The 12469-nt window shown below is 41.6% G+C and overlaps 1 protein-coding gene across 2 annotated transcripts in view; it reads right to left on the bottom strand.

The window, feature by feature from the left end:
- The window catches only part of CACNA2D3 (calcium voltage-gated channel auxiliary subunit alpha2delta 3), a 479869-nt gene that overhangs the window by 257542 nt on the left and 209858 nt on the right, over positions 1–12469 (bottom strand). For both annotated transcript variants that reach the window (XM_080996726.1, XM_080996727.1), the window contains exons 6-8: positions 10825–10956; positions 3410–3470; positions 3164–3314 (exon numbers count right to left, since the gene is read on the bottom strand). In XM_080996726.1, coding sequence (XP_080852852.1) covers positions 3164–3314; positions 3410–3470; positions 10825–10956 — 344 coding nt within the window. The remainder of the gene's footprint in view (positions 1–3163; positions 3315–3409; positions 3471–10824; positions 10957–12469) is intronic.

The following is a 12469-nucleotide window of genomic DNA, read 5'->3' as shown; positions in this document are numbered from 1 at the left end:
GAGAAGTGAGGTTACAGGGAACCAGACAGAGGGCCTTCTCGGTAGTGGCGCCCGCCCTGTGGAACACCCTCCCTTCAGATGTGAAGAAAATAAGCAGCTATTCTATCTTTAAAAGACATCTGAAGGCAGCCCTGTTAGGAAAGTTTTTAATATTTAATGCTGTATTGTTTTTAACATTCGATTGGGAGCCGCCCAGAGTGGCTGGGGAAACTCAGCCAGCTGGGCAGGGTATAAATAATAAATTATTATTATTATTATTATTATTATTATTATTATTATTATTATTATTATTATTATATTACTTATCTGAGGGGGCCTGTATCTCAATGTTTTGCATACAGAAGAAACCAGATTTAAACCCTCGGTTCTCAACGCAGGGCTAGGAAAGACTCCTGTCCAAAACCCTGGAAAGTCACTGTTGGTTAAGGAAGACAAGACTAAGTTTTTATGTATTTTATTTATTTAATATATTTGTTGGTTGCTTTTCTTACCATGTAATTCAAAAGCAGCTTACATTAAGGGCCTGTTCTCAAGCAGCTGATTTTGGGTGTTATGAAAAAAGGGGCAGCAAATTGTTATTTAATTTATTCTTGCTGTATTTTTTCACAGGCGGGGAAAGTTTGCATGGGGTTTTCTGCCTCAGTTGCCAAAATAAGTTTGTTGGCCTTGGGAACAAAGGCTTTGATTGAGAAGGGTGCCATTTTTCTACTCTGAGGCAGAAAAATGCTTTGGGCCGGCCTTGAGCTTACCCATCCGTGCCCTCCCAACAACCACAGCTGGGAAACACAGGAGAACACCCATTTCAATCATAGAATCATAGAATCATAGAGTTGGAAGAGACCACAAGGGCCATCGAGTCCAACCCCCTGCCAAGCAGGAAACACCATCAGAGCACTCCTGACATATGGTTGTCAAGCCTCTGCTTAAAGACCTCCAAAGAAGGAGACTCCACCACACTCCTTGGCAGCAAATTCCACTGTCGAACAGCTCTTACTGTCAGGAAGTTCTTCCTAATGTTTAGGTGGAATCGTCTTTCTTGTAGTTTGGATCCATTGCTCCGTGTCCGCTTCTCTGGAGCAGCAGAAAACAACCTTTCTCCCTCCTCTATGTGACATCCTTTTATATATTTGAACATGGCTATCATATCACCCCTTAACCTCCTCTTCTCCAGGCTAAACATGCCCAGCTCCCTTAGCCGTTCCTCATAAGGCATCGTTTCCAGGCCTTTGACCATTTTGGTTGCCCTCCTCTGGACACGTTCCAGTTTGTCAATGTCCTTCTTGAACTGTTTCCTGGCTATATTTTCCTGGCTATATTTTCCTGGTTATATTTTCTGCCTTTCTTGAATAAGCAACAACTGGAGCAATGTTTTCTCACAGTATGTTTTAAAGCTTCTCTCGGACAACAGATGATCTATTGCGTCAAAGCAGGTAGCAGGAAGATGGAAGAAAAATAAGGTTTATTGCATCACATTACTTGAAAATAGTGGTGTAAATGACGGAGTAGAGCAGGGACTCCATTTCCCATCTGCCCCAGCCAGCAGGACCAATGTTGAGGGATGATGGAAGTTGTAATCCAAAGCAAATGGCCAAAGTTTCCTCATAGGAGTATGAACTCAGAGCAAAAATCATGCAGTTTCAACCAACTGACTTTTGCTCTCTAAATACAACAACCCAATAGTAAATATTGATGGTGGTAGGGTTTATAGAGAAGGAAAGTGTTTTCTTAAAATACACTAATTTGTATTTTTTTAAAAAAACATGCAGAATATAACTACTTATTAACCTCATGATTAACTACCAAATGCACCTATTTAAATATTTGGATAATTAGGTTGACACATTTAGTCTCTGAAACTTATTTACTGGAGTTTTTGTTGGGCAATAAACCGTTGCTGATAGAGAATGCAATTAGGCTTTCCTATTATGTGAGTTTCTAGTGATATTAATGTAGTGAGCAATTACAGATTAATAGTAACTAAATAAAAATACAGATTAATAAGATTATTAATAATAACAAACCTTTCCTGATAGAGAATGCAATTACACTTTGCTATTATGTAAGCTTCTGGTAATAATAATGTAGTGAGTAATTGCCGATTAATAAGATAGATACTATTTCCTAACATTGTTATCTCTTAAATATACAGTATGTTTGGAGTCTAGGTGCCGTTATACCATTTGATATTAATGTGCGTAGCTGAACACAAGTTTGACACACATGAAACACCAATGGGTATCCACATTCAGGTCAATGGATAGGTAAAGGTAAAGGGACCCCTGACCATTAGGTCCAGTCGTGACCGACTCTGGGGTTGCGGCGCTCATCTCGCTTTATTGGCCGAGGGAGCCGGCGTACAGCTTCCGGGTCATGTGGCCAGCATGACTAAGCCGCTTCTGGTGAACCAGAGCAGCGCACGGAAACGTCTTTTACCTTCCCGCTGGAGCGGTACCTATTTATCTATTTGCACTTTGACATGCTTTCGAACTGCTAGGCTGGCAGGAGCAGGGACTGAGCAATGGGAGCTCACCCCGTCACGGGGATTCAAACTGCCAACCTTCTGATCAGCAAGTCCTAGGCTCTGTGGTTTAACCCACAGTGCCACCCGTGTCCCCATTCAATGGATAGCACAGTTCTTAATACTCTTGCATTTATGTTTCCCAAAACTAAAATAGAAAACCAAACTTCTGCAACCTGCAGATAGGTTGGAACGGCAGAGCATGTTGCTGTGAAGACAGAATCATAGAATTGTAGAGTTGGAAAGGATTCTGAAGGCCATATCATCCAACCCCCTGCAATGCAGAAATCTCAACTAAAGTATCCATGACAAATGGCCATCCAACCTCTACTTTAAAACTTTCACAACCTCACAAGGGAGTCCGGTAGACTGTCGAATGGTTCTTACTAGAGGAGAATTCCGTGGGTCCTATCTACAGTGGTATAGCCCAGATCTAACTTTGCCGTATCTGTGTAAAGTGTGTGTAAACAAATGAGTTTTCCAGGCAGACTTGGGCTCTGGCACGTCTCTTTCTAGAGATTTGGTATTATCCATGATCTTACACACTGTCTTCATCTCTTGTCCTCTGAATCCCTGTGTAGACTCCATATCAAGGGGGAGGGGAAATAGGGGGGGATAATTAAGCAGAAAGTTAGACATACTCACAGCAATTATGTTAAAAAAATCATCATCTCCCAGAGTATCCAAAATGGACGACACAGTCTGCTTTGCAATTGTCAGGCGGAGTCCTTTCATGCTGCCACTGACATCCACTAAAATGACTACATCTTTGGGAGAAGTGGCTGCCTGGATATACCTGGATAAACAGGGGAAGGAGGGCAGTATAAATGGAATTTACGAGATTGTAGCTCCTGACCCCCCTGAAAGTTTTAGTGGACAGCTGTGACCTACCATTTTCGATTTCTGCAATCAAATGCAATGACTCCATTTTCGTCTGGCTCCCATTTAATTCCTGGAGAGAGAAGAAACAGGGTAGAATAGCAAAAACAAATTTTTATGTTTCAAAGTTTGAAAGAGAAGTCTGGTATTCTTATTCACTGTCCAGACTGGCTAAATGCTTTTTCTTTGTTGGGGTGGGGAATGATAATTGAAATAGCTACATTGCAGAATTCCTCACAACTGACTTTAGAACAAAAGCCTTTCCCACAACACAGTTAGTGTCTTTCACAGGGTGATTAAGATACTCACTATGCTAGAAGACGGGAACTGGCAGGGCCATGTTGTGCCAACGTTCCTCCTCTAAACTAACTTGCCAACAGTGATTACTGTCATCACGCCTAATGGTATTACTCACAGGCTGGGTGTCCAGACATTTTGGTACAGATCCTATGATCATACTGAGGTAATGTCTCTGATTAGTGGATCATAGAAAAGTATGTTAAAGGACATTACCGTTGCCATTTTTATTTACTGTTACTGTTACTACTTGGTATTCAAATCATGATGGAGGAAAAGAATTAACCACACTCTAATAATGGCATTAGGGCTGCAACTTATGGGATGAATTCGTGAGTGTTTTTATCATTGATCACAGAGTAATTAGAACCATATTTGATCCTTCCTAGTGACATGTGGATATCAACTAGAGAATAATCAAACACATTTCCTGCATGACTGAACTGTGGTGCTTTCCGGTGTCAAAATGTAAAAGAAATGGAAATAACACTGCAAGGAAGTGAATCTGCCAGGTTAAGGAGTCAGTCTCAAAAAACTGAATTAAAGAGCAATGTTAGAAAGCTTTAATCTGAGTTGGCTCTGTCATGCAACACAGTGAAGCAACCCAGTTCAGGGAGTGCTATTAAAACAGGTACATTTTTATTGCTTGTAGGCAGTTCAAGTAGCCTTAGCCATTGAGGCTGGATTTTATGTATGATGAGATATTGAAACTGAATTTTGATTGATCTAACAATGAGGTTCTACCTCAAATTCAAGATGACTGCCAATATGGCTGTTGCTGTTTTTAAAGTATGAAGCTAAATGAATTTCCTGATAACCCACAGGACGAAGAAGGACCTGCCTTTCCAGGAGAGGGGTGAAGACTCCGAAGGGACTGGAGGATGGTAAGAAAGTTCCAAGACAGGTGCTGGGGGAGCTGTGGTCTTGATATTTTTATGGCTTAGTATGTTTGCTGACTGTTCCTTTCCCCATTAATTACCTCCATGTTTTTGAGCACCAGATTCTGGGCACCTGAGTAAAAGTTCCACAGCAGCTGTTCCTCAACAAGAATCAACAGCTGAAAATGACCCCTGGAAATTATTACATATATGAAATTAAACATGGTCTGAAATCTGCCTGACTACATTGGGAGAATGTGGGGGGGAGAGAGTGTGTGTGTCCCTGGAACAGAAGAAAGCAAGATGTATTGCTTGGTGCTGCAAGTTTTGTTGGCCTCATTTGGGATCTATTTCAGATAGCAAAATGTTCTGGGCCAACATTGCCTTTAATATGTGACTTTTTAAACTGAAACTATTTAGGATGAATATTGTTTTGATTGTTGGACTAGCTAAGAGCCAAACTACACATACAGAAAAACATGAGATACAGTTGTCTTCAGGCTACAAACAAATATCTGAATGTTCCCAATGTCAGAAACTCTCTTCCTTGAAAGTACAAGCATGGCAGGAGGAAATACCTAATCTTCCTGCTGACAAGAATTTTTCTAAATGCTGGGAAATTTTGATGGGGCATTCAAACATGTGACCTCACAATTTATGCCCAAGTTATATAGTTCCAGGAGGCCTGAACGTGTATTTCAACTCCAAGCAATAATTGGGGATTAAACTCTGAGGATGTAATTTGAATACACTGTAATCCTACCCTGGAATTCAATTCAAACTTCAGAAAAATAATAAGGGAATTAGATTCCACTTCTGAAATACTGATTATTAATGTGATTCCATTCAGACATCATGCTTAGAACCTAAACCAGGTATGAAGAGGCAGCAGTGATTGTGTTGTTCCCCTCAGCATTCAGAAATAAAGCAGAAACACTGAATGGGAGGCATAGGCTTGATGAGAAATCAGAAAGATGAAAGCTGAGAGTGGACAGAAGCAGAGCAAAAGGAACTATAAGGACACATTTCCCTTGTAGGGTGAGTACCTTATTGGCCCAGAGATAAGAATGTGGTGCCCTCTAAAGCAGCATTCAAATAAGATGGGAGGCCAGCTCGCACATATAGAATAGTAGGGGAACAAAGTCCCAATAGTGAGCCTATAACAGGATATTGGTGAAACAGTAGGAGCAGAAAGTAGGATAAAGGACAAGCCCAGGGAGAGAGTCCGGTGAGCTCTTGTAACAATGGCCCCATCCAGCATAAACTAAACACAGAGTATATTGATGCTCTGAGGAGACTTTGGGCATGGAAGGTGGTGGATAAATCTAGAGCAAATATAACACAGAGGTGTGTATTTTCATTATTGTAATAGTTATTATTATTTCTTATTGGTAGAAGGCAATGCTAACTTAGACTTCTTTGTTTTGCTGTCTGTATAATTTTCTTAAATAAATAAATAAAACAGAGGTGAGCAGTCATTTTTCCATTGAGGATACATTCCCTGGAGGGCCATCTGTGAGAGCCACACATGCCAGCAGTGGGAGGCATGAAGACAGCTGTAGGAAGGACCACTTCTTTTCCTCCCTCCCAACCACTCAGTTGCAACAGACAGCTCTTACCAGATGTTTGAACTGATCATCTGCAGCGGGCTTATGAAATTAGTCCAAGGGTCACATGAAATTACAACAGGAGTTATATGTATCTCTAGGGCTGCTGATTGTCCAACCCCAATCTAAACCATGGTTTGAATTTCCAAATATGCACATGAGCCGTGCTTGCTTTCATTTTCCAGCTGTTCAGCACTCTCCCATCTTCCCATGCAGCAGCCTCAGGAGGCTGAGCAACAACTCTAATTATGGTTTACCAATTAAGACACAAGATTAGATCATAGTTTGCTGAAACCATTGGTTCTGATTCTGGTTTGTCAGACGATCATAGTTTGTTAAATCAAATAGAAAACTAAACATTGTTAAGCTTCCTTAACAATGGTTTAGTGTAATGTCTGGACTGGATAATCATAGAATCATAGAGTTGGAAGAGACCACAAGGGCCATCGAGTCCAACCCCCTGCCAAGCAGGGATAAGGTTCATGGCTCAGTGGTAGAACATCTACCTTGCACACAAAAGGTGTCAAGTTCAATCCATGGTATCTCCTGCCTGAAACCCTGGAAAGACACTGCCAGTTAGAGCAGACAATATTGAGCTAGGCGTAGTACTGAGCTAGAAGGACCAAGGATCTGACTCAGCATAAAGTGGTTTTCTGTGTTCCAGCCTGAACCATTAGAATCATAGAATCATAGAATCATAGAGTTGGAAGAGACCACAAGGACCATCGAGTCCAACCCCCTGCCAAGCAGGAAACACCATCAGAGCACTCCTGACATATGGTTGTCAAGCCTCTGCTTAAAGACCTCCAAAGAAGGAGACTCCACCACACTCCTTGGCAGCAAATTCCACTGTCGAACAGCTCTTACTGTCAGGAAGTTCTTCCTAATGTTTAGGTGGAATCTTCTTTCTTGTAGTTTGGATCCATTGCTCCATGTCTGCTTCTCTGGAGCAGCAGAAAACAACCTTTCTCCCTCCTCTATGTGACATCCTTTTATATATTTGAACATGGCTATCATATCACCCCTTAACCTCCTCTTCTCCAGGCTAAACATGCCCAGCTCCCTTAGCCGTTCCTCATAAGGCATCGTTTCCAGGCCTTTGACCATTTTGGTTGCCCTCCTCTGGACACATTCCAGTTTGTCAGTGTCCTTCTTGAACTGTGGTGCCCAGAACTGGACACAGTACTCCAGGTGAGGTCTGACCAGAGCAGAATACAGTGGCACTATTACTTCCCTTGATCTAGATGCTATACTCCTATTGATGCAGCCTAGAATTGCATTGGCTTTTTTAGCTGCCGCGTCACAGTTGGCTCATGTCAAGTTTGTGGTCAACCAAGACTCCTAGATCCTTTTCACATGTACTGCTCTCAAGCCAGGTGTCCCCCATCTTGTATTTGTGCCTCTCATTTTTTTTGCCCAAGTGCAATACTTTACATTTCTCCCTGTTAAAATTCATCTTGTTTGTTTTGGCCCAGTTCTCTAATCTGTCAAGGTCGTTTTGAAGTGTGATCCTGTCCTCTGGGGTGTTAGCCACCCCTCCCAGTTTGGTGTCATCTGCAAATTTGATCAGGATGCCCTTGAGTCCATCATCCAAGTCGTTGATAAAGATGTTGAATAAGACCGGGCCCAAGACAGAACCCTGTGGCACCCCACTAGTCACTCTTCTCCAGGATGAAGAGGAACCATTGATGAGCACCCTTTGGGTTCGGTCAGTCAGCCAGTTACAAATCCACTGAGTGGTAGCATAGTCAAGACCGCATTTTACCAGCTTCTTTACAAGAATATCATGGGGCACCTTGTCAAATGCCTTGTTGAAATCAAGGTAGGCTACATCCACTGCGTTCCCTTCATCTACCAGGCTTGTAATTCTGTCAAAAAACGAGATCACGTTAGTCTGACATGACTAACCTGATCTCGTTTTTTTCAGAAATCCATGCTGACTATTGGTGATCACAGCATTCCTTTCTAGGTGCTCACAGACCGTTTGCTTAATGATCTGCTCCAGAATCTTCCCTGGTATTGATGTCAGACTGACTGGGCGGTAATTATTTGGGTCCTCTCTTTTCCCCTTTTTGAAAATAGGGACAACATTTGCCCTCCTCCAGTCTGCCGGGACTTCGCCTGTTCTCCAGGAATTCTCAAAGATGACTGCCAGTGGTTCTGAGATCACATCTGCCAGTTCTTTTAATACTCTTGGATGCAGTTCATCTGGCCCTGGAGACTTGAATACATCTAAACTAGCCAAGTATTCTTGTACTATCTCCTTAGTTATTCTGGGCTGTTTCCTTTGCTGAATCATTTGCTCCAAATTCTTCAGGTCGGGCATTGTTTTCTTTATCGGAGAAGACTGAGGCAAAGAAGGCATTGAGGAGTTCAGCCCTTTCTGTGTCCCCTGTTTGCATTTCACCATCTTCTCCTCTGAGTGACCCCACTTTTTCTTTGTTCTTCCTTTTGCTACGAACATACCCATAAAAGCCTTTTTTGTTGCTTTTAACCTCTCCAGCAAGCCTGAGTTCATTCTGTGCTTTATGTCTACACGTGCTGGCTATTTGTTTGAATTCCTCTTTGGTGGTTTCCCCCCTTTTCCATTTTTTGTACACATCCTTTTTTTAATCTTAACTCAGTTAAAAGTTCTTTAGATAGCCACCCTGGCTTCTTTAGGCACCTTCCATGTTTCCGTCTCATTGATATTGCCTGACGTTGCGCTTTTACTATCTCCCTCTTAACAAAGTCCCAGCCATCATGAACTCCCTTTCCTTTTAGTATTACTGTCCATGGGATCTCACCCAGCACTTCCCTAAGTTTTATGAAGTCGGCTTTCTTAAAGTCAATAAATTGAGTCCTAGTATGCTTGGCTGCTCCTTTCCGCTGTATAGTAAACTTCAGAAGAGCATGATCACTCGCGCCTAATGATCCTTCCACTTCTACCCCACTAACCAGGTCATCAACATTGGTTAGGACCAGATCTAAAATGGCTGTTCCTCTTGTTGCTTCTCCCACTTTCTGGACAATGAAGTTGTCTGCAAGGCCAGTGAGGAATCTGTTTGACCTTATGCTCTTGGCTGAGTTTGACATCCAACAAATATCCGGGTAATTGAAGTCCCCCATTACTACTATCTCCCTTCCATTAACAATGAGAGAGTTCTCATTCATTAGCAATCTTATACTAGACATGATCCAGCCAAAATGTTTTTAAATCACAATAATTTTAAGCAACCACTTAACACTTAATAGTTGGGTTTTTTAAAAAAAATAATGCTTAATTTTGGTTGGATCGTGTCCAATATAAATAATTTCATTTTAGCATGCCAAAGTGTTCTAAATAGCTTATTTGTCCCTATAGGAACCTTCTGCAGTAAGCCCCTAGTCATCAAATTTTTCAGATGAGAAACTGAGGCTAAGGAATAATATTTGCCCATAGTCACCAAGTGAATTCAGAACTGAGGAGAAATTTAGAGCTGTGTTTCCTATGCACTTTCCGAGATTAAAAAAAAAAAAGTAACTCCAGAACATAAATCCTTAGAATGAAAGCTGCAGAACTTATGTTACTATGATCTGGATTTCTAGAGATTTAATTGCAAATTATTGAAAGGAGGACACGCAGAGTTATCAACTCAAAGCCATTCTATTATCACAAGATAGGATGGTTTATTGTGAGATTGGTGCTGTTCAAGCAAACAAGTTTTTCACAACACCCACACATTAGCATCACAATGCCATCCAGTATTATTTTCCTTGTTTAATCTGGATTTATCCTTTCTGCAGAAAATACAGTATTTTTTTTAATGTTTCCAACAACGCTTTTGCAATTTTAAGTCCAAGTTTGACAGCACTCATAGTCTATAATTGCACTGCATATTTCTGTTTGATATAAATGGCTGCAAAATAAAACACATTACTAATGCTTCATCCTTTTGAACAAACACCAATCAAAACAGCTAGCAAAATAAATATTTGACAGCAGAGGAGAAATGGTGTGATCATATTAACTGTATGTAAGAAAACCAGGAAACAGTTAAAGTGCTCTAAAATTATCTGTTTAACATCATTATTTTTACTTATGTGCTTTTATTGCCACAGCTGCGGTGTCAGCACTACCACAGCCTCAAGTCATGCTTTCTAAATTCCCAAGCAAAATTAAAACTTCCTTTCTATTAAAAATTCAAATGTTTCTGCAGTAGGAGAGATATCCTAAGGGTTTCAGCTGTTTCCTTCCTCCAAGAAAAAAAAGAAGACTATTTGCTGCTTCAGAAGGTAAGGTCTTGGAGTATATGCCTGAGCTAATGGTGCCTACACACAGAGCAATTTCAACTTGGAATGAATTGCTCTGATCCTAAGTCCAGGAAGCAGTTCACAAGAAGGAATATGCCATACCTTGGCATGTGTGCTTCTGCTTCTCAGTACAAGTAGAGGATGGAAGGAGAGCAGAAGGGTGAGTCAAGAAAGGGTCAGTTCACTGGAACACAGTAAGCCAAGAATGTGTATCTTCCTTTTCAAAGAGCAATAATTTACTCCAGCCAAGTACTGTCCATAGAGTACCATAGCTACTTCACTAACAAAAGCAAAAATAAAAATAAAAAATGAACAGAGCAGGCTCTTACCAGGGTGGAGGGAATCAATTCCCCTCCCCAAAATGTCTTCTTACCTGGGTATTGCCTAAAAAAGCCCTTTGCGCTTCCAAAATATTGCCATATAAGGGAAGGGTCACGGTCAAAGTTGTCAACAAACACTTTGTTTAATGATTCAGACCAAAAGACTCCGTTCACAATAGCAGGATCTGAAAAAGAAGGAGGAGAAGGTGTGAGAGAACTTTGGTTGGGTAATTAGCATCCAAGAACATCTTCCCCAGCAGCTGCAAGTTGTGTGTTGGCATCTGCCTGCCTTGAAAGAAAATGGAAGAGCACACCTTCAGGGGTAAAGTCAAGCTGTTGGAGAGTTACAGCACCTGCTATGGCTGTAGAGACGGAGATGGGAGAGACATGTTTTATTGCAGGTGGGGCAGATCAAGGTGCCCAATATTGCTGCTAGAGGAAGACTACGGTGTTTCTTTCCTCAGTGCTCCTCCCTGTGGTCATTCCTCCTCTGGTCACTGCTGTGGATACATGGCCTGACTGCCTCCAGGTACTGCGATCATCTGCAAGGGATTTCCATATGGCAGGGTTAATGTTGTCAGCCTTCATGCCATGATTGCAGAAATCTTTGTAATGCAGAGTTGGTCTGCCAACAGCCCTAGTGCCTGCACCCAGCTTCCCATAAAGCACGTACTTGGGAATCCTGCCATCTTCCTTCTGTGGACATGACCGTGGGGTTGGCGGGGGGAGGGAAACTGACAAAGATTCTTATAGCAATCTAGCCAGAGGTTTTAAAAGTCATTTTTAAAAATAACTATTGGGAGGGGGGAAACACTTTAAAATTCCTCAATGTCAATGCAGAGAAACACATGCCCAAGCGTTCAGTACGGTAGTTCCAATGACGTGTAAAATAATGGTTGATCTCAATCGACTTAGTTTAATGGGGTAATTTTAATGGAGTGGAAAAGAGGTGAATTGTTTTCTGCACTAACATTCATCAAGGAAAACACTAGGAGTGGAGGGAGCAGCAAAATTGTCTGAGCTACATATCTTTGAACTAAGCTTTCATCTAAATATTTATATTTACAAGCACATGCTGTTCATTAAAACAGAGCAGACTTTGTTTAAAAGACGTGTCTCCCTTGAGCGGCATGCTTTTCTAAATATGGGAGGGCATGAAAAATTAAAACCAACAATACCAGCGATATCCTGGACAGGAACCATTGTTCTAGCTGAAATAAAACCTGGCTAAGAGGTCAGGGATCATCAGTTTCGAAAGACAAAAACTACCAATTTTTACTAGTTGAAGCACAACAGCCAAATTTTCAATCTTATGCACTACAGATGTACCCAGGTCTGGGAACTGAGGAGTTGAAAAAGTCGCTCTGAGAGAGCAGGCACATAGTTTGGGGATGCTCCTAGATCCACTCTCTCTCACTGGGGGCTCAGGTAAGCTCTGTGGTGAGAAGCACCTGTTATCAGCATAGTTCTGTTTGCCAACTATGCCCTTTCCCATATAGCCATAGTTTAGTCCAGGCTTCCTGAACCTCGGCCATCCAGATGTTTTGAGACTACAATTCCCATCATCCCTGACCACTGGTCCTGCTAGCTAGGGATCATGGGAGTTGTAGGCCAAAACATCTGGAGGACCAAGGTTGAGGAAGCCTGGTTTAGTCACTGGTTCGTGAGCTGGTTACCTCACAACTGGACTACTGTAAT

This window comes from Podarcis pityusensis, assembly GCF_964106645.2.
Source record: "Podarcis pityusensis genome assembly, chromosome: 2".
In the NCBI taxonomy this organism is placed as follows: Eukaryota; Metazoa; Chordata; class Lepidosauria; order Squamata; family Lacertidae; genus Podarcis; species Podarcis pityusensis.
The sequence above is the reverse complement of the archived record's forward strand: the minus strand, read 5'-3'. Positions and strand labels throughout refer to the sequence as shown.